The sequence below is a fragment of the Mixophyes fleayi genome, chromosome 4 (assembly GCF_038048845.1).
Source record: "Mixophyes fleayi isolate aMixFle1 chromosome 4, aMixFle1.hap1, whole genome shotgun sequence".
Classification (NCBI taxonomy): domain Eukaryota; kingdom Metazoa; phylum Chordata; class Amphibia; order Anura; family Limnodynastidae; genus Mixophyes; species Mixophyes fleayi.
This window is the reverse complement of record NC_134405.1, coordinates 239991075-240018319: the sequence shown is the minus strand read 5'-3', so window position 1 is coordinate 240018319 and position 27245 is coordinate 239991075. Positions and strand designations below refer to the sequence as shown.

Sequence of the window (27245 nt, the reverse complement as noted above, 5' to 3'; positions counted from 1 at the left end):
ACATTTACCCCAGCACCCACCACCCTAGATGCCAGGAAGAGTCCCTGACACATTTTTATTAATCACTCCCTAGATGTTCCAATGCTGAATAGGCTGCAATTGGTTTACATTATGACAGGGTGACAGGTCACTGTGGTTTCCCTTTGTATAGTATAATCCAAACACATCCTCTGGTATAGTTACCACTTTAAGATTGAATGAGTTTAATTTTAAATAAGTATTTTTCTTGGAGTCTAATATACCATAATACTCTGAAAGCTGGCAGTGAAAAACATATGCTTTTTACTAATATGATATAAAACTACCAATTAAAAACTAGATAAGATAAAATAATACCTTTTCTGAAATTAGTAATAGAGACACTTAAGCATACTTGCCAACTCTCCCGGAATGTCCGGGAGACTCCCGCATTTTGAGAGAGTCTCCCGGACTCCCGGGCGAGTGTGGCAAAATCCCGGATCTGCCCACTTCCTAGTGAAGTGGGCAGAATTAGGTCACAAACGCCGCGATTCCTGGTGAATCGCGGCGTTTGGCCCCGCCCCCACTGTCAAATGACGCATTTTGCGTCATGACGTCATGGGGGCGGGTCCAAAATGACACGTATTTTGGAGGCCCGCCCCCCCATGACGCCCACCTCCCCCGCAGGCTCCCGGATACCAACATTGTAAAGTTGGTAAGTATGCACTTAAGACTATTTGTAAATTACATAAGAAACGCTAAATAAAGGTAGTAGGAGGACATTCATTCAGAGAAAAACTAAAAAGATATATTAGCTCTCCGCTACCAGTTATTTTGTGATTATAAACATAGGTCTTTTTCTCAAGCATGGATGATATTTAAATATTAATGCAACCATGAGATAAGTAAAAGCAAACAATTTAAATTTTTGTGTTTTTGTTTCAATAAGTTTATGTAAGTCCATTTTAGTAACTCTTTTATTTAGGTAATACAGAAATTGCTAAATATAATTCATGTGTGGTGTTAAAGAAATCGAATCATGTAGTCAAAAGTGAGAGATAATTTGTAACACATTTGATTACAAACTTTCTTTTTAAAAAAACTGTATTGTACAGCACTAGAATAACTATTTGTAATGCATTACATGCAAATGCTTTAACAAAACTATCTGTAATGAATCTTAGATTTCTAAATTAGTACCAAATGGAATAAATGCTGCTGGTTTATAATAGAGGCCTTCAGAAAGCTAAAATATATTGACAAATAATCCTTCAAAACAGAAGTGATAACTTCTCTCCAATGTAACATATCTGAATTTAACAGGAGGTTTGAAAGGGATAATACACCTTACCTAATAAAGACAATCAATAATAATAATATATAAGAAATTTAAATGAGCTTATATAGTTAACATAAATGATAGACCAGTACCTAGTGCCGTGATTTACTTTAAAATGCACAAACAAATCACACTTTTTAATACTTCACTTTTTAAAACAAAAAAAAATAAAAACAGTTGTAATAATTCATAATAAAATCAGAATTTTAAGTCTACTCTCCCTTTATGTAAAGTGTGTTATATATTCATATCTACTATTGAGTCTATTCCTGAGGATTATTGATAAAAATATAATAATGTCCTTTAGGAGTGTGTCAGGGATAAGCCCCTCTAGCTACTCCCTGATTAGATATCTTATCATATATTCCTACCGTCATACAATATATCACCTCTATTCTGTCAGGAAACCGCTCCTGAATCCTTTTATCAGTCACAAACCGCACTCTGTGCATTTGTGACTTGGAAGTTACTGTAAGGGACCACAGGATTCCAGGTCCAAATCTCACACTCACCTCTTCCTCTAAGGCTACAGATTTCACTGGTCCCGTCCCAACACAAACGCAGGCTTCACACCTCTCAGCAACTGCCACCAGCTACGAATAAGGCCCGTAGCAAACCTATGACTTAATCACCCAATTGCGCACACTCTGTGCTCTGGTAGCTAAATAGTTAACTCTTCTCACTCTGGTATCTAAAGTGTTAATCCAGCCAAGCAATCTGTCTCTTCTAAACAGGCTATGGATTCGTTTAGAGCAATAAGGACAGAACTATTAAATTTTAGATTTAATTTACAAAAAGTACAATGCTTACAGATAATAAAAACAATTAGATAAAGATATGACATACAAATAAAAAATTGTAAACAGTTATAAAAACAAATGGGATGAAAGTACAGAGCATTACTTACATATAATAAACTGTAAGCCTGGGGCAGTCAGAAAAGATGGACAGTCCTTCAGTTAGATTGATCCCCAAGAAGCTGGCCGTTTGTTCCTTCAGAACACAGGTTTTTAAGCAACATGAAATGGGATGGTCTTCACAGGGGCATCGTTTAATGCTAATCGGGGGTTGTGGCCTGGGACACTTTTTCAAACCACATTTACATGTTGCCTGATTTACTAACCAATTCTACTATAATATATATTTTTTCTGGAGAGCGTTACATCGATCCAATTTTATCATTAATAAATCCTCTATGACTTTGTCCATCTTTTGATATCAAACACGCCTAAGTACAGTGCATTCACACAGCTTACACTCCTTTTCTTCATTTCTCTGTGGGACAGAATTCTTAATTTAACATATGAGCTGCTCTTCAACTTGCTATTGAGGAATATGTGGTTGATCACTACTTTTATTGATTTTAAGTGGCATATTTTAAAACTGAATTATTTTTGTCTATACAGTATTAGATATAGGCTATGTCAGCACATGGCCCCTTTGAGCCAGACCACATGCTGAGCGGGTACCTAAAAGTCTATTCAAGTGTCACAAATAATCCAGGGGGTAAATGTATTAAGCTCCGGGTTCTTCAACACCCGCGAGTTCGGCGTCTTCGGCGTTTAAATTTAAAGCGGCGCTGCCTTGTAAAGGGAAACCTTTACAAGGCAGCGCCGCTTTAAATTTAAACGCCGAAGACGCCGAACTCGCGGGTGTTGAAGAACCCGGAGCTTAATACATTTACCCCCAGATCTCACCCCGGGAGTCCTTTGAAGCTGCCCCCAGGTGACACTTTTATCTGTTCACACTGGGATGTGCAAAGCCATCCAATAAATTTACATCAGACTCTCTGGGGGGTATTCAATTGTTGCTCCGGCCGTCGGAAAACGAGCGCGTTAAAACTATTACCGTTTATACGGTAATTACTCGTTGAATTTAATCTCAAATTCAGCGAGTAAACTACCGTATTAACGTTTTTTACGCGCAAGTTTACCGTATAAACGGTAATAGTTTTAACGCGCTCGTTTTTTTGCGGTCGAAGCAACAATTGAATACCCCCCGACTGCAAATCCTTACACTTTAACTTATCAATGGATTCATTTGATATCACTTATTTACACTGCAGTTATGAATTATTCCTTTTAAATAACTGCAAGCTCTCTATGTTCACGACAGAGTGCATCTGCTAAACTACCACAACTGTTATCTTGGGGTGCACCATCTGACACCATATAAAGTAGTTCTGTCTTCAGATTTTGAGACAGAAAATAACTATTTTTATGCTATTCAGTGGTCTCCTTTTGTGTTATGGTAAAATTATTTTTTTTATTACTGTATGACTAGTCACATCCTAAGGCCAGGTCGAAATTTTCCAGATCCAGGCAGGCTGGTTAATGCATTTCAGGAAAATCCAAATCTCTGATCATGTCTTTAAATCACCTGCTGACAATGTCTACTTGTTTTGAAACACATTAATATAATTTTGAATAACGTGACAATGCCTACTTAAGCCAGTGGCACATGGGCCTTTCTGCACCCGCTATCAAATTCAGAGTGCAGATAAGATACTTTCCTTTACATAGTAGGCAGGGGCGAATCTAGGAAATTTCTATACCCGAGCGATATAGGGGGGGGGGCGATTTAGGCCCCGCCCCCTTTCAGATATCTAAGGCTGCCTGCGGCTGCACAGTATGTGCAGGTCCGCTCGGCAGTGACAGTGTGCTGCCCGGCTGCTCTGATTGTGCTTAAAACACAATCAGAGCAGCCGGGCAGCACACTGTCACTGCTGGATGGACCTGCACAGTGTACAGCTGTCGGCAGCATGCCCCTGGTAGAAGTTACACATTTGTTTGCCAGGAACTCAGAATTCACAATGACTATTATGTACAGGAAAATAAGATCCTCAAAGAGAGATTAAAAATATTATTGTGATATTAAATAATAGACTGGTTTCTAGAGACAATCCATTAATTAATCCATTAAAAACATCATGCTTCCTGATTAAGATTATAATGTCTATCGCATGCATGCCATTTAAAATGAAACAATAACATGCTCATGTAGAACACATCACTTCTAGATTAAAATACTTACTGCAGAGATTGTTCTCACATTGGTCATCTGGACATTTGCTGCATGGGGTTCCGGACAGATAAGGGTTTACGCCCTCTAAAGTTGCCCCCTTCAAAAATATGGTAAGCATGAATAACTACAATCAGAGAATGGGTGCAGATTATAAAATACTAGTTATATTTTCTAACCCTGTTATCCATCTTGATAGCGTAACACACAAGTCTGCCCTGACACACTTGTTGTGTGTCATTGTGCTAGTGGATACCTAAATGTGGTAAAAATACCAAATATAATGCAAAACTGACACTTTTAATAGGTAATGAGAAGTATCTTCTACAGACGTGTAAAAGACATTGCTAGAAATAGAGTCCAGAGATCTGTGCAATTACTGTGACAGAGAGACTAGGTTCAGGCCCTCCTGTCTTATGGTGTTAAATATTGTAGAAGTTAAATTTCCCCATTTCCTCTCTCTCATTTGTCTCTCTCTTGGAATACAGCCAGTAGGCAGAGAACAACAGATAACCCATTGTAGTCACCAACAACCCACAACTGAAACACCTGTCCATTATCTACTGCTATCAAAACCCACAGAAATAGGAACATTGTTTTGTAACAATATAACAGCAAGACTTGACTTCCATGCACATCTTTTACTCAGAGAAACTACATATACAGCAGGTCTATAATATCCCTGGTATTTTCTCTTGTACCTTTTCAGTTGTAAATATGTTGAACACATAATGTCCACTTGGGGAACTGTATATTGTGGAAACAAACAGACATTGCAAGTAAAACTAAAATTTGGGTTCTGTGTAGCCCTGCAGATGCCACCATAAATTATTTTTATTTTAGGATGGTAGCCATCATTCAATAAGGTAGATCACAAGAATATTGAAGCCTTGGCTGTAGATGATGAATTTTCTGCAATGTTTTTGCACAGAAGCTGAACTTTGGACTAGAGCTCATGTCACAGTATAAAACACCGAAACACACTTTCAACTGATGCCAGATAACTGGACTTGTCACACCCTAAATCTAAACAATAGTCTTTACACTTGATCCTCTCCATTGGAGTCCATATATAGCAATTTCAATTGCATTTATCATTCTGTATCACCCAATTCATGAAGCATTTTATAAGTCAAGTCTCAATTTACAACATATAAGTATAATTCAATCTGGTATTTCAGCTTCATTTGTTAATCAGCCAGAAGAAAGGGCCCCATGTGGCCCAAATTTGCATTGTCGTTTTTTATGTTAGCCATTAAAAGTATCACTTTCTAAAATGTTTGATGTTTTCACCCCACAATGATATCCACAGCCATAAATGTTTGTTTGTATTATCCTTTAAATGTAGCCATAAAGTTTAATTTATGGTTTTTTTTTAATATATTTTGCAAGTTTTAGATACGATTAAACTGCAACAAAAAGATCAAATGTAACAAAAATAATTACCTAAGACATTATAAGAATAATGTGATTGATTTTAACAAATTATACTCCTTTTTTTCCTCCTGCAACATTAAATGGGTTTTTCCTTATTTGGACAACCCCTCTAATTAAGTTACACCTTAATATATATCCCTTGAAATAACTGTGGGGAACCTGGGGGAAGGATTCCTACCATTACAGAATAAAATCTGTACATATTTGACAGGTGGAGAGCAGAGCATTGCTAGTGAAAACTGGGTAGCATCTACATTTGCTCAGCATTTACAGAATTAATTGTGACTTTTTGCTGAACAGAAGCTGCAGCTAATTCAGTCAGGATTGAATTCACTGGTTTGGAAAGAGTCCCATGATTGCTAGATGTGCATAACTAGAATAGTGCTACTTTGCCCTGAATCCAGCTTTTTTCCACCATGCCACGTTAATGCCTGGATATCTAGAAATCAGGGGCAGGAATTGAAAATCAACGCAACTTATGTGTATAAATTTAAAAAAATTTAGAGTAAAGGTGAAAAAGCTTTAAATTTAAAATATTATTGTTTGTTGCAAATACACAATATAATTATAAAAACAATTGTTTACAGTAATCCAGTGGCATAATACCCCAACTAATTTCTAACTGGATGCAGACAGGGAGCTTCCACATAATTTGGAATGAGTACATCGGGTTTTATGTCACCAACATAGAATGTTTGTTAACAAAGGAATATAAATACAGTACTTATGAAAGGATATACAGTTGACACCATAGAGCTCATTCAGCTAACATTGCATTTAATTGCAAAATGTCAACATTTTACCTTTAATATTTTAAGTGCAAGTTAGACAATGAAAACAAATGTTTAAATGGATGTTATGGTCCAGTGCAAAGTTTGCACCTAAATACATTGTTAGTAAATGAGACAGTATTTTACAGCACAATATTAGAATTTAGAGCAGAGCAGACTTGACAGAGACAGTGTGATGGAAAATAAACCAAGATTCTTTCTCTCTCTCTATGTCTCTCTCTCTATACTGTATATATATATATATATATATATATATATATATATATATATATATATAAAAATATATATAGTACATTTCACTAAACACAATACATGTTTTTGATTTTACAATTACATGCGATCGGAGTTCTTAATTTTTTGTACTACAGTTACTTACGCAGGTGCATAGTTACAGGCCACAATGAACCCATAACTGCCTGGACACTTGGTAGCTGCACAACCAACTTTATAAGACTCTGCCCAAACAACCTAAAGTAGAAGTAGATTAAATTGTTTTTACTTATAATGCAGCATAATCAACCACTTTATTGCATTGTATTTAACAGCAATCACTGAAACACACTGTCTTTTTATCTATTTATATTTTGTTGAAGTGAATTAAGGTTCACATTCATAGGTCAATGGGTCCTAACCCAAGAACTCGACGCCCCATTGGTTGATTCCTCTGGTCATTGTTCTTTGTTGGCGTGGTGTCCATCTTCAGGTTCCCGCCTCTAGGCCTGTATAAACTGGTTCTTTTATGACATCTTTGAAGTTGCTATTTGGTGTATGAAAAGTGATATTATTTATAATTAGCGTTTGCAATGTTTGAACTCTACATAAATAATACCGGAAACGTTCTCATGCAATTATGAACAGAATGATACCAAACTCAATGTAATTCATAAGTTGGAAACATTAATTAACTTTTTCACCACATTATATTTTATATTAAATGTTAGAAATACATTAAACTTATTGAAATGTTGCTACAATAATAATTACATTGTGTATTAATTGCATTGCAACTGATTGTAGCAAACATTTATTAAACTTCAACAAAATGTAGTTCTTGACATGTTAAAATTAAATAAAACATGTTTATTTTGTAAAGGAGAGTGATCTGCACAACACTTTCCTTAAATGTCAGAACAGCTGTTTTACTCATAAAACCATTCAGTTATTGCTCACTGCAAGCTGCAAAATTGTTATACAAGTGCATCCCATATCTTATGTCCCTAACTTGTATCAGCAGACTTTTTACACCACCTTTACCTGTTTACCTATCACATTTTTCCTTTTCAAAAGAGGAAACCATTTCCATGACCCCGGTAATTTTCTCTGGCTGCAGTATATTCAGCACAGTACTGCCCACTTTGATGGTGCTCACTATGACAGCATATGCGTGTATTAAGGACATAGCGTAGATACTCTAAATGCATTCTTAGAATTTCTGCTAAAACATTTACAGTTTAACTGGTTTATTCCTTTCTGCAAGCGTCTATTTCAGGACGGAATATGTCATAACAGTGAGCCCGGTACTTTTGTCTTTTATGAAGTTCCCCTGATTTAAAAGGATATCTACTTTTTTTTCTTTTTTTTTTTAAATACATTTTATTAGTAACATCTTATCTTGAACAGCATTACAAAATATAAAACTCTTGAAAGGTACAATAGTAAGATGACAAATGCACATACAAATTTAACAGCGTGTATAGCACTCTTTCACATAGCTTTTACAAAACAAGTTCAGCTTCATATGGACATGGTACCATGAAGATGTTATTTTGTTTTAAATTATACAAATAAGGGGGAAAAGAGGAAGAAGAAGGGGGTAGGGGGAGGGACAAAGGCAAAAAGGGGGAAGGAGAGAGAACAGATTGGGAGGGTTAGGGGAAGGAAGGAGGAATTCACGCCTTTATATTTTTAGCAGGAGATAATAGTTCAATCTAGTATTTCTAGTAATGGATAGGGTTTGACTAAAATTGGAGCAGAGGTTGTGTCAGGCGCCGTCCGCACGGCCGCCTGACTGCCTGACCGCGCGTCTGGTTGCTAGGCAACCAGACGCATCACTTCCGGATCTCCCCTGCCATCTACCCCTCGCTGTATGACGCGCCCCGTTGCTAGGCAACGGGACGCTATGTAGGACTCCCGGCGGCAGGTATGACAGCGCTGCAGCGCTGATGCTGATTGGGTCAACACATTATTTAAACCTCTTCCTGCCCTCTAATCAGTGCCAGAGTATCAGGTCTTCCTGTCTCCAGCGTTTGTGTGTACCAGTTGCTGTATTTGTTCCTGACATTCCTCGTGCTGCTTGTGACCCTTTTGACCCGGACCGTTTGACCACCCCTATTTGGATTCTGCCTTTGTACTGCGCTCCCTGAAAGTTACCGACTCGGCCTGCCTCACCATTCTTCTGGATTTCCCTTTGTACCTCCTCTACCTGAACGTTGCCGAACCGGCCTGTCTGACACCCCCTTGTATCTCGCTGTGGACTCTAGGAAGGACCGCGACCTGCGTGTCCCTGCAGCGGAGTCCATACTTCCTTGCGGGGGTTCCTGGTGAATACCAGGGGCACGTTAGACTCCGCGCCTTCCTCTGAGTTGCGCCAACAACAGCAGGTACCCATTACCAGTCATACACCCACTATCAGTCGTGACAGGTTGGTTGCAATACGAGGCCCAAGGAGACCAGACCTTGTTGAAGGACACGGAGGAGCCTCTTAGCACACTGGTGATGTGTTCCATCTGATAAGTGTGCCAGATCCGACCACAGACCATTTGGAGCAGGATATCTACTTTTAAACTCCCTTCCTCTAATTAACAGCATGGCCAGGTGCTTTGACAGCATTGTCTGCAGCCTCTATCCAAAGAACAAGGTTGTACAGGATGACCTTGGCGATCCATACAATTAGGTGAAGCCTCTCATCCAAAAGCCAGGGACTTTCTAGTTTGTACAGTCCAGGGGCTGCTGAAAGGAAGCGAGTTCTCACTAACCCTATAGGTCTTACAAAAGAGGACATCAGCTACTTTTTTAGTTAGTGGATGAAGTGAGGATATAAATAGGTTTTAAGAAGTGGAAATCTCTTCTTCTGATATATTTTTGCATTGAACATTTATATAATGTATTATGACATCCTCATTTACAGACAGATTAATATAAATTACCTATCTTCACAATTAACTTTTCAAAATTCAGATACAAATGCTAAAAAAAAATCAACGTATAATGTGAACCCAGAGCCAACAGGCCCATTACTAGAGAGTATTGACCGTATCTAACCAGCAGTCAAACTATAGTGCTGTGCTACATATAAAATAGGACCACTGAAAAAAGCAATTATCAGACCCCTTATAAAAAAAGCCTTCATTATACCTAGACAACCGTAACACTACAAACCTGTATCAAGTCTTCCTGTTATAGGAATGTAAAAGAAAAGGCAGGTAGAAATTAACTTGAAATCGGGTGCATAGTAGTATCTACTATACATTCCAGTCAGCGTTCAGAAGGGAGCATTGTACTAACACCGCATTAGAACTTATAATAAATGACCAGATGAAGGATAGGTGTTCCATACCTATGGAATTTTAAAAACAACGACAATGTAGTAGATTTATAATAAAGCAAGTAAAACAGTTTTTTTTTTATACAGGCTAAAGCTGAATCACAATAAAATAGTATTCTTGGCAGGAGTCAAATCATCAAATTGCATTTTTAAAAATTTAAAAGAGCTTTGAGCCTCAAAGAACAAAAGTGTTATATATGTATTACTATAATTATTTGTGCATCATTAAATACTATTCATTTTTGTAAATAAATTAATTCTTTAGTCCAAATGTATTTCATACATCAAGATAATTTGATAGTATCTGGACTAACAAGTGGTCACATCACACTGGAGGACTTTGTAAATTGTAAAGATGTCCAGTCAGTCAGCTAAATTACGCAATGCTAGAGCTTAGAGAACAAGCTTACAAAACAAGTCCAGTTATGCTTGTTAACACCGCTGTGATGAAAATCTCAGTCAATTCTAAAAGACTAGCTGATCGCTTATATTTTCCTTCATTTAAACTGGTCTTTGTATAATAAAATTGCAAAAAGTTATTAATAAATCAATTTATTTTTATGAATGAGTTATTATCTATCAAAATTAGAATGAATAGTACACATCATAATACATATCCTACCTGAGTATAATGGCCACACATCTCTCCTGGTACGCATTCATTTGTATCATAGTTATAGTAAGCAACTTCATCTGCCCAATCCTTGGTTATTGCAACCATTTGAGTATCTGGTCCATTATAGAGGTTTTCTCCAACGCTGCGGAATACAGGATGAAGGCCTACTTTGCGCAGGTCTGTATTATGGTCATTTATACATTTACTCGTCCACGATTTCGCAATTGTTGCTAAAGCTGAATCCCATGTCTGCATAAAGGAACCAAGACAGTTTCAGTTGATAAAATAAGAATGAAAGTTGCTGTCCATTTTGGACAACCCTTCTTAATAAACCTTACAAACACATGCAGCAGAGCTGAGCACATGTCTCAGCGCTGGAAGATTCACATCCATAATGCTTCAATAGAAACCTGTGGACAGCTTGCAGTGTGCTCCTTATAAAATGAGCATAAAAAGTAGCAAGCTTGCTTTCTAATACAGATAATGGGCAATTCGCCATGAAGGATAGGATTGATAAAGCAGTTTCCAAAAGTATACAGTCCCCTTAATATTTTTCAAACAGTAAAATGTGACCATAAATTGTGTTTTTGTATATTCAATTTGATATAGTTTATTTTAGTTGTGAAACTTTAAATTGCATATCACTTTTACAAATAACAAAAACTTTTTCACTAGTCCCCTCTAACTGTTGGCTAGCAGCACCTTACCGACACCATGGATGGATTCTCAAATATTTCAAAATGTTACAATGTGATTATAAACCTTAATTTAATAATTTAATCTTTTTGGAAACAATAGTTTTTTGGTATATTTTAATATACATATATTTTTTTAAAAAAAATTTTATATAGGAATTTAGATATATTGTGCTTTCACTATTTGGTTCTTTTGCTTGATTAAATTTTGGGGGGATAAGCACCCCCATTTTTTTGTGAGAACAGCATTTTTTTATTCCTGTGATATTATTAATTATTGTTGAATTTGTGAGCTCCAGTGCTTGTTTGTATTTTTTATTTTAGTAACCTGGATAGATGAGCATGAATAATTTTATTCCTGGATGCAACATATATGTCATACTGTGTGTTAGAAGTGCGTAAAACTGTGGAGTTACCATTACTAGTTGTAAGCCATCCAAGTGACTGGTAGTTAAAGCATTATAATATTGCTGTATTGCTCTCTTTGTAATTTCTCAGTGGGAACAAACAGTCTGTATGTGAGACATCCATTTGTTTGTATCTTCTGCCCAGTGTACCTCTTTTGAATTTTAGGAAATGAGTGGCATTTCCTGGTAACATGAAACTGAAAGCAGGCAAAGAAGAGGGCCCATTGTATGTGATGAGAATTAAATAAGTTAGCAGCATTAAGGTATTCAAGGTTTTTATGGTCTGTGAAGACAGTAAAGGGAACTGAAGCTAGTTCCAACTAGAGACACCACCAAAAGCGGCTTTCAAAGCAAAATGCGTTTTATCCCCAGATACATCTTTTCTCCTTGCCATTGGGGCAGAATGGCTCCGATCATCATCATCATCATCAGTTATTTATATAGCACCACTAATTCCGCAGTGCTGTACAGAGAACTCATTCACATCAGTCCCTGCCCCATTAGAGCTTACAGTCTAAATTCCCTAACATAGATACACACACACTCAGACAGAGAGAGAGACTAGGGTCAATTTTGATAGCAGCCAATTAACCTACTAGTATGTTTTTGGAGTGTGGGAGGAAACTGGAGCACCCAGAGGAAACCCACGCAAGCACAGGGAGAACATACAAACTCCACACAGATAAGGCCATGGTCGGGAATTGTGAGACTGAGGGGCTAACCACTAGGTCACTGTGCTGCCCATTATGACAATATGTTGCACATAGGAGGCATCTATCTCTACAACAAAATGTAAAGTAGGATCAGGATGGGTGGGGACCGGGTTTGTGATAAAGGCCTTATTTAAAGTGGTGAAGGCATGTAAGAGAATTTGTAAGAGTCTTGTGGGTCAATGCGGTAATGGGAGCCACAGTTTGAGAAAGTTCAGATAAAGCAGCGGTGATAGTCTGCAAAGCCAATAAAACTACCTTAATGTCTTTATAAATAGGCCAGTTATCAATAGCTTTTTTGCAGGATCCATTTGTAAGTTTTATGGGAAAATAATGCGACCCAGGAATTCCAATATTCTTTGTCCGAAAAAACATTTTTCCAACTTCTGACCACTTTAATAAAATGTTGAAAAATAGAAGGGGTTTTGCAAAGGCCAAAGGGCAGGACATAGTATTCATAATGGATATATAAATTAAGCAGATATCGATCGATTCCACACTGTGATCAAATTCAGGGCAAGGTTGTTACTGGTGAACAATATTTTCTTCCCACAAAAAAGAAAGGGGCTCCTAATAGGAATGGCAGAATGCAGAATGAACCCTCGTTTAAATTCTCATCCAAATACTCTCTCAAATTCTTCACTTCAGGTTTTGACAAAGAGTATATCTGGCCAAAAGGAATATGAGTTCATTGTAGAAGATCAATAGGCCTGTGCAGGGAAAAATTTTCAGCCTGTTGTTTATTGACTATGTCCACAAAGTCAGGGCTGAAGCTCTGATGGAACAGGGGAGATGGCTGGCAGCAGAAAGAAAAACAGATGGTCCTTCCAAAATTCTCTGCTGCCTCACCAATGGTGGAGACAGAAAATTCTTCTCTTAAAGGCACAACTAAATTCTAATTATAGGTGTTCAATCATCATACAGGTTAATTTATATAACATACATTATTTAAATTAAGATAAATTTCAAACCAATAGCATATGACATTTATATAACTTTCAAAAGATAGTAAACATATTACATAATAAATTATCCTAAAGAGTAATTGTCAAATAGCCACCATGGCAAAAAAAACAAAAGGAAAAACACTGTCCATAATCCAGAATTGGCAATAAGCAGCCTATTACCCTTAAAAGGACCCAAATTCAAATGGTTGGAATAGAATTCGGAATCCACAGGACACAGTAATGATTCTGGAATACTTTGTGGTTGCATGAGATCCGCCTGGTCATATTACAATATCGAGGTGTATACGTGCAGTATACTTGTATCCCATATTACTAAGAATACTCTTCTATACAAAAACCGTGAGAATAAAGAACTCCTTATTTAGATTTAAATCAAGGGTGCTCATATAACCAGACTGACAAGTTATTGTAATCTTCTGATCAGGTGCCGGCAATCTGTTGCTCTTGCTGCTGAATCCTATAAACACATCCATAGCAATACAAACAGCTATTAAAGTTGTCACTTCTGTGTAGAGATGGTCACTGACCCCCGTGTTTTGGTTTTGTATTTGGTTTTCAATCTGGATTACCGTCATGTTTTGGTTTTGCAAAACCGCCATTGCGTGTTTTGGTTTTGTTTGGTTTTGTTTTGCTATTTTGTTGCAAAATCAATGTTTTTGGGGCTAAAATAACCAAATGTAGTGCTCCACCTGTTTCTTGGATAAGTAATCTAATTGTAAAGCTAATAAATTATCAAAAAAACAGTTTAATTCCTGGTAGGTAGGCCTTCATTAATTCTACACAGAAAACGGATTGTCTTCCTCTCCATCTATGCATATTGGCAATGCAGCCATCGCCTTTGGATGTATATTACACCCTACACTTATAGTTAAATATGTAAAGAAATGGAAAAAGGCAGTTTGCTTTCTGTCTCTATAGGCCCCCCTCCACTTGTCGAAAATACCAAAAAATTCAGCCGTTATAGACTGTACAATATTAATTGAAATGGAGAAAGCCAGTTTGGTTTCTGTCTCTATAGGCCCCACTCCACTTGTCGAAAATACCCAAAAATTCAACCGTTATAGACTGTACAATATTAATTGAAATGGAGAAAGCCAGTTTGGTTTCTGTCTCTATAGGCCCCCCTCCACTTGTCGAAAATACCAAAAAATTCAGCCGTTATAGACTGTACAATATTAATTGAAATGGAGAAAGCCAGTTTGGTTTCTGGCTCTATAGGCCCCCCTCCACTTGTCGAAAATACCAAAAAATTCAGCCGTTATAGACTGTACAATATTAATTGAAATGGAGAAAGACGTTTTGGGGTCACTGTGTGTATGACACCCTACCCTTAAGGATAAATTGGCCAAACAGCAGCCTTTCAAGATGGTACGTGATATGGAAATGCCTCAAGTCCCTTTCCTCTTTGGGGGGTAGATTGCACCTGAGACTTAAATAGAAAGTTTTAAAAAGATGTTATCGTCATCATCTGGATCTTCATCCTCACCCTCATCAGTGTGTACATCATCATCACAGACTATCAATTCATCGCCGCTTGAATCTGCCATTAGAGAACAGTCAGTGGTTGGATGTCTTTGATGGTGAAGGCCTTCCTCGTGGAAGATGTAGTTCATTTTTATAAACATCATTTTCTCCACAGTTTTTGGAAGTAACCTTCGACGGCGATCACTGACTAAGTTCCCGGCTGTACTGAATACTCGTTCAGAGTACACACTGGAGGGTGGGCAGCTTAGGTATTGCAAAGCAAGTTTGTACATGGGTTTCCAAATGGCCTGCTTTTCCTCCCAGTAAGGAAAGGGACTGTCTGACATTTTCATATCAATTACCTCTTGAAAATAATCCTCCACCATCCTTTGCATGTTTATACTCGTATTGGATGGAGTTATGGGCAAGGTGACAGATGTTAAATTGTTCTGGTCTGCCCCCTGCGTCTTCCCTGCTTCTTTTTGGGAAATTTAATTTTTTATGAGCAGCAGCAGCTTGAGAAAGTGAAGGAGGACACGTCGTCAAGCCGAGGCCTAGTTCAGCGGCCAACTTGCTGAGCAATAGATCCTTGCAAAAGTTCAAACCTCGCTCATTTACAAGTAAAGACTCAATGTAGGTCTTAAACCTTGGATCAAGCACAGTGGCCAAAACGTACTGATCCGAGTTCAAGATCTTAATAACTCGAGGATCATTGTGAAGCGAATTAAGTACTTGATCGACAAGGCCAACATACTTTGCTAAATTGCTTGCTTTCAGCTCCTCCTTCAGTTTCTCAAGCTGCTTTTCCAATAGTCTAATTAAAGGAATGACTTGGCTCAAACTAACAGAGTCTGCACTCACCTCACACGTCACAACTTCAAATGGTTTCAGCACCTTGCACAGCACTGAAAGGATTCCCCACTGTGCAAGAGTGAAATACAACCCCCCTCCTTTCCCAATGTCATGGCTTGTGCAATATGCTTGGATGGCTTTGCGCTGTTCCTCCATCCTCTTGTTACGATCTGCCTTGTTTCTTTGTGTGCATATTACCCTGCAGTACCTGTGATTCTCCAGAGGAGCTGCTGTTTAGCCGTTCCTACTATCAGGGGTTAACTAGCACTGCTAGTTAATTATCCACACCTGTCTGTGGCCTATATATGCCTGCCATTACCAGAATCCTTTGCTGGTCATTGATGTTCCTAGCCTGCTCATGTGTCTCTCTGTTCCTGGATTACCTGCATGTTTCTGGCTGCTACTACAAACTGGTTTAAGTTAAGTCATCTGCTGCATTTCATTATTATTTACTGCTTGTTTACCAAGATCTGGAAATCCATTGTTCCATTCAGCCTGAACTGTTACTGTTTATTTTGCCTTACCTGGATTATACTTTTCTGCAATAAACAGTTTAAAACGTTTATATCACGTGTCTGGCTCCATGGCTGTAATTAAGGAAGTGGTTTTGAACAAAACCCTAACACCTCTGAACATGTACAGGGTGGAATTTCACCTAGATACCACCTCTTTCTTAAGATGGTGGCAGGGCAAGTAAAACTGCTCTTGGAGCTGCTGTAATCTCCTACATGCTGTGGCTGAATGCCTGAAATGGCCTGAAATTTTACGTGCCACCGAAAGCATCTCCTGCACCTCACGGTTATTTCGTAGGAAGCTCTGCACCACCAAGTTGATGGTGTGAGCAAAACAGGGAATATGTTGGAAATCACTAAGCTGTAATGCTCGCACTATATTAATGGCGTTATCAGAAATGACATATCCTGGTGAGAGTCCAAGTGGTATAAGCCATGTATCAATCACATCTCTTAGTTTGCATAACAAATTGTCAGCTGTATGCCTGTTAGTGAAGCCGGTGATACAAAGAGTGGCCTGCCTGTGACAAATGTTACGTAGTGGTGTAAATGCTGCTGCTGTTGCTGCTGGTGAAGGTGAATAACCAACCCAGTGGGCTGTCACAGTCATATAGTCTTTGGTTTGGCCACTTCCACTTGTCCACATATCTGTGGTTAAGTGGACAGTGGGCAGAATGGCATTTTTCAGCGCAATCTCTACATTTTTACACACTTTTTGGTATAGTTGTGGAATTGTTGTACGGGAGAAATGGTGTCGCGATGGAATTCTGTAAGGCGGACACAAAACCTCAATTAACTGTGAAAAACCAGCTGCGTTTATTGTGGAGATTGGACGCAGATCTAACACTAACATTGCAGCCATGGCATCTGTGATTCGCTTGGCAACTGGGTGACTGCTGTCATATTTGCTTCCCCTAGCAAATGATTGTTGCACAGTTAATTGCTGAAATGTAAGACTGCTCATTTTCTTGACCTACCTCTGGGCTGACGATTCACCCCCAGCAGCAACAACAGCAGCAGCAGCAGTGGAACTAACACTTTCTTCAGAGGAATCAATAATAGTGCAGGAGTCATCCAGCCTTAATAAGTGGGATGCCGGGCTAACTCCGAGTGCTACTGAGGATATTGATGAGGATGGTGTGTTGGGTGTATTTTGTAGCCGTCGGGATGTCGGTGACCGGAGGGTCTTAGCTGATGATGGAGTGCTTGTATTTTTTTTGGAAGAACTTTCAGCTTTTCCCAACACTTTGCCATGAACTCTCGTTAAATGGCGTAACATAGACGAGGTTCCAAGATGGTTAAGGTCCCTCCCTCGACTGACTGTGGCTTGACATACACTACAAATGGCTAGACAATTGTTGTCTGGATTTGGGTAGAAATAATTCCACACATAAGAAGTGGATTTTTTTGTTTTATGCCCAGGCATAAATGGCCTTTTTCTTGTCACGTGCCAGAACTGCTGCCACTGGTGCAGGACTTACACAAACAACCTCATCCTCATTAACATCCTCATTAGCGCCCTCATCGCCTACACAAATCTCCCCCTCATCTTCTTCTAATTCCAAAGTGGCATCCTCAATTTGAGTATCACCGGCTACACTCGGGCTATTAAGGCACACATCAGCAGAATGCTCCCGATTAGACATCCCACTGTTGGATGGACTCTCCACAGGGATTGGTGTCATTTGTGAATCAGAGCAAACATTATCTTCTAATGCCTTACTGTTATCTTGCAGCTCAGCTTTGACGCGTAACAGTAGTTGTGCACCAATTGCAGGCTCGGTAACTTTTTGGGATCTGCCACTAATAGGCAAAGGTGAAGTCCTCATTCTCTCTTTGCCACTGCGTGTGTAGAATGGCATGTTGGCAATTTTTTTTTTATCGGCACTTAACTTTTGCTCAGTAACACTTCTTTTTCGCTTCAACACAACACAAAATTTTTTGTGGTTTTTGTTTTTTGGACTGATTTAGAAACACTGTGTAGTTTGACATCGTCTAACATCAAGACTGGTGACAGAACCTGGTTGCTCATTCTGATCATATGTGGACTGCTTTGAATCCATTCTGAGCGCAAAGCACTTGTAGTGCTAAAAATTATTTGGTAGATATTGCTGACAGATATGACTTTTGACAGCCAGAAATATTTATGCACAATTATGAGGGACACCCCAAAAGCACTGGGAAGAGCTAAAAAATATTTGATAGATACTGCTGACAGATAGTAATTTTGACAGCCAGAAAGATTTATGCACAATTATGGGGGACACCCCAAAAGCACTGGGGAATGCCAAATATTAAAAAAAAAATAAAAAAAAATCCTCTATCCTCCTCTCTTCTCTAGCGATTTTTGTTACAGCAATTGGAATAAGAATATTGGATTCTCTGTCCCTGCTCTAATCAGCCTGTGACTACACCCTGCTCTCTCCCTCTGTCAAATGGCGATAGATTGCTGTGGAGGCGTGTATTTATAATCTTGAAGTATCGCGAGAACCGAGCCACGAGATCCGAAGTCGTCACGATGACGTTCGGCCTCGATTTGGATTCGGAGCGGGCGGGAGAGTACCGAGCTACTCAGCTCGGTACTCGGATACCCAAACTTCAGGTGGGTTCGGTTCTCAGGGAACCGAACCCGCCCATCTCTACTTCTGTGTAAGGGTTGCAACCTTACAGTTCTGTCTCATTTCTCATTTTCTGGAAAGGTTTCAAAGGCACTCCACAGGGATGCAACATCCCAAATTTGTCTTCTCAACCCTCAGAGGTGTGCAGGAAAATCTGTGTTAGTCTACCGTAGTACCTGGATATGAGCACAGCTGAACATTGCAGTCATGTTTGACGACTCATAGTTAACAACTGAAGTGGCCCCCATTGCAGGAATTTAATTGGGCCGCCTTATTCTAGGAATAACGCAACCCGCACAGTATTACTGTTCTATGGTAATTTTAACGCGTTTTTTTGCTCACGGCTCAAAGGGCTGTGAGTAAAGATCAGCATTAAAATTACCGTACTAATGCTAATACTGCGCACTATTACCGTAGTAAAGGTAGTAGTGTGCCAATTGAATCGGACCCCATGAGTCTGTAAACTTTTTGCAACATTGTTACTGTGTTTTAAAAGGCGAACATTCAAATATCTTCTAGTTCGCCTTATATACTGAAGAATCAGGCACATTCCAACAAATAGATCAAACATTTTGTCTGACACTACACAAATGATTTTGTCTCAAATTTCTCATTAGTAGTACCTGAACTAAACTCCTGACACCTGTGTACAATATGTTTACATAGCACGTCGCACATCTAAAACAAACTTTTACAGGGGTAAAAGCCATGGGATAGTAGAAAGGATTGAATGCTGTTTCACCATTTTCGTCCTCTTCAAAAAATAGGTAACAACAGGTCCTAAGATTTAACTTACTTTAATAAATATATGTGTTATAAATTAACCATTATGTGCTAAGATTGAACACCTAATAGAAAGAATTTATTTGTGCCTCTAAGAGAAGAATTTTCTGACTCAAAAATGGCATGTATTGGCTGGTTCTCCATGGTAATTGGTCCATGAATGATGGGGACCCATCAATGATCTACAGATGAACAGGAGAAGGCATCTGGATATGAATGTTATGTCATTCAGAGAAAGTTTTATCCCTAAAATTTCCCATAGAACAGAGATATTTATGTCTGGGATGGTTGCCATGTTGTTTTGTAGTGCAACTTGCAGGGAAAAGGAAACATAACGGCCTGGAGTTGGAAAAAAGGGAGGTTTTTTCACAAATGAGACACTGGTGCAGGAAGTGTCCCTACTAGCATAGTACATGTAGAGGTTATTATTATGGTAGCAAATGCATCCTTGCACCGTTGTCTTGCACAGACATCACCGAGGACTAGAATGGCACAAAGAGAAGGTGGCTGGTGCAGGGCGACGATCCTTCTTATTTTCTTCCTGTTATTCTGTAACACAGATGTCAACATTAGTGCCTTGTCTAATTAATTTCTTCAGAAGGTCCATACGTTCCAGCTTATCTTTAATTATATCAATGAGACCCTAATAAAACTGATAACACATTGCCACAGCTTTCAAGTAGGTGTCATCCATCCATCTCCAGAATTCTGGTGTATTCCATCATGGACTGTGTACCTTGCCATAACAGTAAACAACAATGCAATTGTTTAGCATAGCCAGCTGGAGTTCAGGTTCTAGAGAAACTTGAACAGGAGGTCCTGCGGTTGCTGGTCCAATACTAGTTGACTGGAGTAAATCAAATTTATATTGAGTCAGATTAATCTGCGCCTGCATTTGTAGTGTAATTTAAATTAATGAAGTTTCTGGGATATTGTCTCCTGAGGAATCAATTTTATGCCCAGTTTATTCTCTCAGGAATTGTGGTCTTTGCATGACAGATACTGATTGGTGGATTCTTATGGCGGGAACAGCCTTCATGAGAAAAGGTGTACTGCATGTTTAAGTACAGTGGGTGAATCTGGTCTCTCAAGTAATAGTTAGTCTAGAGAATAGCTTCAGTTCAGAGCCAGCCAGGTAGTTGTCCGAGAGCCAGGGGTAAAGAGCCAAAAAGGTAGTTGCCCGAAAGCCAGGGATCAAAAACTGGAAAGCAACCAGGAAGGTTGTTCCTATGAAGCTATATAGGCCTAAGTAGGTGGTAACAAAGTGCTGGCAACACATTACTAGATGCATGTTATTTTATCATTCCCTGATGCAGGTCTACACTGATGAAGTCACAATATAAAGGGTGCAACAGGCTGTTAACTGAGCCTGTGGCTAACTGTGTAGGAGACTTTAGCCTGCTGTCATAAGCATGAATACTAAGTTGAAACTGGATTCTCATCCCCTGTTATCTTTTATCCACAGGTATCTCCATTACATGTCTGATTTTGTTATCTCCCTGGCTGCATGTTTCACATCTCTAGAAGTCTAGTTTAAACTGGGATTGTATCTCACTCGCCTCATCTAAAAAAAGTTTGTTTTTGATCTGTCATCTCGTATTTCTGCCACATTCCCTCTAAGGATGTCTGTGCTCTGCTCCCCCAGAAATGTGTAGGAACTAGAGATGGTCACTGACCCCCGTGTTTTGGTTTTGTATTCGGTTTTGGATCTGGATTACCTTCGTGTTTTGGTTTTGGTTTTGGTTTTGTTTGGTTTTGTTTTGCTATTTTTGAAAAAAATACAATTTTTTTGGTCTAAAATAAACTAATTTAGTGCTCCACCACTTAGATAAGTGAGGTAATTCTAAAGCTAATAAATTATGAAAAAAACAGTTTAATCCCTGGTAGGCCATCCTTAATTCAAACACTTATCTGCAAATTATACAGACAAACCTAGTTGTCTACCTCCTCCATCTTTGATTATTGGCAATGTAGCCATCGTCTTTGGGTGTATATTACACCCTCCACTTGTAGTTGAATATTAAAAAAAGCAGCCTGCACAGACTGTGGAACTAGAAAGTAAAATTAAATGGACCACGGTAGTTTGGTGGTTATCTATGCCCCCCCCCCGCCCTCCACTTGTAGTTGAATATAAAAAAGCAGCCTGCACAGACTGTGGAACTAGAAAGTAAAATTAAATGGACCACGGCTATCTATGCCCCCCCCCCCCCGTCCTCCACTTGTAGTTGAATATAAAAAAAGCAGCCTGCACAGACTGTGGAACTAGAAATTCGAATATACAAAGAAATGGACATAAGCAGTTTGGTATCTGTCTGCATCAGACCCCACCCTCCCATCCACTTGTAGTAAAATAGAAAAAAAAGCAGCCTGCATAGACTATAGAACTAGAAATTCGAATATACAAAGAAATGGACAAAGGCAGTTTGGTATCTGTCTGCATCAGATCCCCTCTCCACTAGGAGTAAAATAGAAAACCATTCAGCCGTTATATAATCTAGAATATAAATAGAAATTGAGAAAGGCAATTTGGTATCTGTCTGCATCATAATCATCAACATCCTCATTAGCACCCTCATCACCTCCACAAATCTCCCCCTCATCCTCTTCTATTTCCAAAGTGGCATCCTCAATTTGTGTATCACCGGCTACACTTGGGCTGTTCAGTTACACATCAGCAGAACTGCTGAAAGGGCCCTTCTTTATGGGTACACTAACAGAATGCTTATGATTAGACATACCACTGTTGGATGGACTCTCCACAGGGATTGGTGTCATTTGTGAATCAGAGCAAACATTATCCTCTAATGCCTTACTGTTATCTTGCAGCTCGGCTTTGACACGTAACAGTAGTTGTGCACCACTTATAGGCTCGGTAACATTTTTTGTACTGCCACTAATAGGCAAAGGTGAAGTCCTCATTCTCTCTTTGCCACTGCGTGTGTAGAATGGCATGTTGGCAATTTTTTTTTTATCGGCACTTAACTTTTGCTCAGTATTATTATTATTATTATTATTATTATCATTTATTTGTTAGGCGCCACAAGGTATCTGCAGCACCGCACACAGATCTAACAGTAGACTATACAGGGTGAAACCATACAGAACAATGAACAAAAAGTACCAATACTTCAGAAACTCCAGCTAGTCATATGCAATAAAGACGGAGCGGAAGAACAGGTATGGAGACAGGAGGGGAGGGGGCCCTGCTCATACGAGCTTACATCTTAAGGGAGGGTAAACAGACCAGGCACAAGAGGAGCCAGTTGAGGCAAGAGGAGAGATGGGAGGACGAGCTAAAGGGAGGAGATGGGGGTTAAGTAGATGGTTGGTAGGCTTTGAGGAAGATGTGAGTTTTGAGTGCACGTTTGAAGGAGTACAGAGTAGGAGAGAGACGGATGGAACGAGGGAGGTCGTTCCAGAGAAGAGAGGCTGCACAGGAAAAGTCTTAAATTCTGGAGTGGGAAGAGGTGATAAGAGTGGAGGAGAGGCGGCGGTCGTTGGCCGAGCACAGGGAGCGGGCAGGAGTGTAAATGGAGAGGAGGTTAGAGATAACACTTCTTTTTTGCTTCAACACAGTAAAAAAAAAATTGTTTTTGTTTTTTGGACTGATTTAGAAACACTGTGTAGTTTGACATCGCCTTGCCCAGATGACGTACTGGGAACACTACCATCAGGACTGGTGACAGAACCTGGTTGCTCATTCTGCTCATATGTGGACTGCTTTGAATCCATTCTGAGCCCAAAGCACTTGTAGTGCTAAAAATTATTTGGTAGATACTGCTGACATATAGTAATTTTGACAGCCAGAAATATTTATGCACAATTATGGGGGACACCCCAAAAGCACTGGGGAGTGCTAAAAAGTATTTGGTAGATACTGCTGACATATAGTAATTTTGACAGCCAGAAATATTTATGCACAATTATGGGGGACACCCCAAAAGCACTGGGGAGTGCTAAAAAGTATTTGGTAGATACTGCTGACAGATAGTAATTTTGACAGCCAGAAATATTTATGCACAATTATGGGGGACACCCCAAAAGCACTGGGGGGTGCTAAAAATTATTTGGTAGATACTGCTGCACAGATAGTAATTTTGACAGCCAGAAAGATTTATGCACAATTATGGGGGACACCCCAAAAGCACTGGGGAGTGCTAAAAAGTATTTGGTAGATACTGCTGCACAGATAGTAATTTTGACAGCCAGAAAGATTTATGCACAATTATGGGGGACACCCTAAAAGCACTGGGGAGTGCCAAATATTGAAAAAAAAAAAATCCTCTATCCTCCTCTCTTCTCTAGCGATTTTTGATAGCTCAATTTGAATAAGAATATTGTATTCTCTGTCCCTGCTCTAATCAGCCTGTGACTACACCCTGCTCTCTCCCTCTGTCAAAGGGCGATGGATTGCTGTGGAGACGTGTATTTATAATCTTCTATTATCGCGAGAACGGAGCCCTGAGATCCGACGACGTCACAATGACGTTCAGCCTCGATTTTGATTCCGAGCGGGCGGGAGAGTAATCGGTTCGGTACTCAGATACCCAAAGTTCGGGTGGGTTCGGTTCTCGGGGAACCGGACCCGCCCATCTCTAATAGGAACCCAGTCTTCTATACCATTCCAGGGCAAGTAGGTGAAGCTTATCCTTTAACAATTGTACAAGTAGTGCTCATTAGATAATACTGCAAAGATTGTCATGAAATAGGATTTCTCCTGTTTATCTGAACTGCAACCATGTGTAGCTGCAGTTCAGCTGGTTGCAAGGTAAATAGCAACAAGCTTCTCTTCAACTCCCAGTCTGGCAGCTGTGTTATTACTTACCACACCCATGCAGCTAATCATCTTGCAGTTCTGATTGGTGCTGCTGCCTTTATAAACCTCTTCCTGGCAGTATACCAATGCTGGTGATAGTTGCTGCTTGACCTAGTGTGCCTGGTGTCCTGACATGTTCTGTTCTCTCTATTTGCCCCTGATTGTTTAAACCAGTGTTTCCCAAACCCAGACCTCAAGGACCCCTTACAGTGCAGGTTTTCCATATCTCTCTGCTGGAGCACAGGTGTATTCATTACTGACTGACACATTTTGAAAGATCCACAGGTGGTCCTAATTATTTGACTTGTTACCTTGAAAACCTGCACTGTTAGGGGTCCCTGAGGGCTGGGTTTGGAAAACACTGGTTTAAAGGATTCTTCTGTGTTCTCTACTCCTGATCCCTGCCTGTCTGACTCTGAGTTTCTGCCAAATACATTCTGGTTGCTCACTACCTGCTACCATAAGCTGCCCACTTCATCAGACAAGTTTAATGCAGACTACTCTGCATTAAACCCTGCCTGTCTGACTCTGAGTTCTGGCTGATTGCTCAATATCTCCTACTGTGTTCCATCCACTCCATCGGTCAAGTGCTGGATCAACAGCTGCTACTACCCAAGCTAAAGACCTGGGGGCAACAGAGTACTGTGGAACTTAACAAGTTCCTTGCAAAAGGGAACATCTTGCAAGGGGGTTCTAGCAGTTGAGGATCTCACGCTACTCTGCCCGTAACAGAGGTCTAGCACAAAATGGCAAAGTAAAATGATCAAATTATCATAAAAGACAGCTGCATCCAGCACAAACCACTAAAATATGCATTAATATACATGGTAGATAGTATTAACCTTGCCAACATAAATGTATAATTTCAAAGATGTATAAGAACAGTAATGTACAATAAACAGGAAATTGGAGGAATTAATACATGCCGCATATCCTGACCAGCCACAACATTAAAACCAGGGAATAACATTGATTATCTTATTACAATGGCACCTGTCTAGGGGTGGGATATATTAGGAAGCAAGTGAACAGTCAGTTGTATAAATTGATGTGAAAAAATGGGCAAGCATAAGGATTTGAACGACTTTGACAAGGGCCAAATTGTGATGACTAGACGATTGGGTCAGATCATCTCCAAAATGGCAGGTCTTGTGGGTTGTTCCCAGTGTGCAGTGGTTAATACCTACCAAAAGAGGTCCAAGGAAGGACAACCGGTGAACCGGCAACAGGGTCATGTGTGGCCAAGGCTCTTTGATGCACGTGAACTAGCCCATCTAGTTCAATCCCACCAATCCCACCGAAGAGCTAATGTAGCATAAATTGCTGAAATAGTTAACGCTGGCTATGATAGAAAGGTGTCAGAACACACAGTGCATCGCAGCTCGCTGAGTATGGGACTGCGTAACGCAGACCATTGAAAGTGCCCATGCTTGCGCCTGTCCACTGTCAAATGCACATACTATGGGCACGTAAACACAAGAAGTGGACCATGGAGCTAGGGAAAAATGTGAACTGGTCTGATGAATCATGTTTTCTTTTACATCTTGTGGTTGGCGTGGTGCATGTGCACCATGGGAAGAAAACAAGCCAATGGAGGCAGAGTAATGCTCTGGGCAATGCTCTGCTGGGAAATCTTGAGTCCAGGCTTTAATGTGGATGTTACTTTGACACGTACAACCTACCTAAACATTGTTAAGACCAAGTACAGCGTTTCATGGCAATGGTATTCCTTGCTGGCACTGACCTCTTTCACCAGGATAATGCACTCTGCCATACTGCAAACATTGTTTAGGAATTGTGTGAGGAACATGACAAAGTGTTCAAGGTGTTAACTTGGCCTCTAAATTCCCCAGATCCCAATTTGATTGAGCATCTATGGGATGTGCCGAAAAAACAAATTCAAGCCATTAAAGGATCTGCTGCTAACATCTTGGTGCCAGATACCACAGGACACCTTCAGAGGTCTTGTGGAGTCCATGCCTTGGTCAGAACTTTTTTGTCGGCACAATATTAGGCAGGTAGTTTTAAGGTTGTGACTGATCGTGGTTTAAAATAATACTGTTGACATGTTAGAAAACAGTGTTTTTGCGTCAGAAAACCCTAGTATTCTGAAGTTTATATAGTGAGACACCATATTTCTTGTTATATGGGATGCAGTTCATGCTACCTAACTTGTCAAAACAGTATGAAAATTTAGGTATTTTCTGTATTAGAGAGAAACAAAGTCCTAGGCTATTGTGACACTGATACTTTCTGTTGCATTCATACTGGAGCCTTAACAAAGGTGCTATGTAAAATAAGGTTAATAAAGAAATAATTGGATGTGATATGTAGATCAGTATGAATAAACTATTCTATTGAGGCCAGTGTCTGGTCCCTTAGTGTGTAATAGCATCCACCTTGGTTTAAAAGCCTATGGGGTTATGTGTGGGCAGCATGGTGGCTTAATGGTTAGCAATTGTGCCTCCCAGCACTGGGGTCATGAGTTCAATTCCCAACCATGGTCTTATCAGTGTGGAGTTTGTATGCTCTCCCTGTGTTTACGTGGGTTTCCTCCCGCAATCCAAAAACATACTAGTAGGTTAATTGGCTGCTATTAAATTGACCCTAGTCTGTCTGTGTGTGTTAGGGAATTTAGACTGTAAGCTCTGTTGGGGCAGGGACTGATGTCAGTGAGTTCTCTGTAAAGTGCTGCAGAATTAATGGTGCTATAT

The 27245-nt window shown here is 39.6% G+C and overlaps 1 protein-coding gene across 4 annotated transcripts in view; it reads right to left on the bottom strand.

The window, feature by feature from the left end:
* The window catches only part of GLIPR1 (GLI pathogenesis related 1), a 39449-nt gene that overhangs the window by 11724 nt on the left and 480 nt on the right, over nt 1–27245 (bottom strand). The window contains exons 2-4 of one of the 4 annotated variants that reach the window (XR_012691370.1): nt 10713–10955; nt 6923–7014; nt 4331–4417 (exon numbers count right to left, since the gene is read on the bottom strand). Coding sequence is in view for 3 of the 4 variants with exons in the window: in XM_075209549.1 (XP_075065650.1) it covers nt 4421–4445; nt 6923–7014; nt 10713–10955 (360 nt within the window). In the remaining variant the exon portion in view is untranslated. Of the gene's footprint in view, nt 1–4330; nt 4446–6909; nt 7015–10712; nt 10956–27245 lie in introns of those variants that run through there. The other 3 variants (XM_075209551.1, XM_075209549.1, XM_075209550.1) reach the window with 3 other exon arrangements.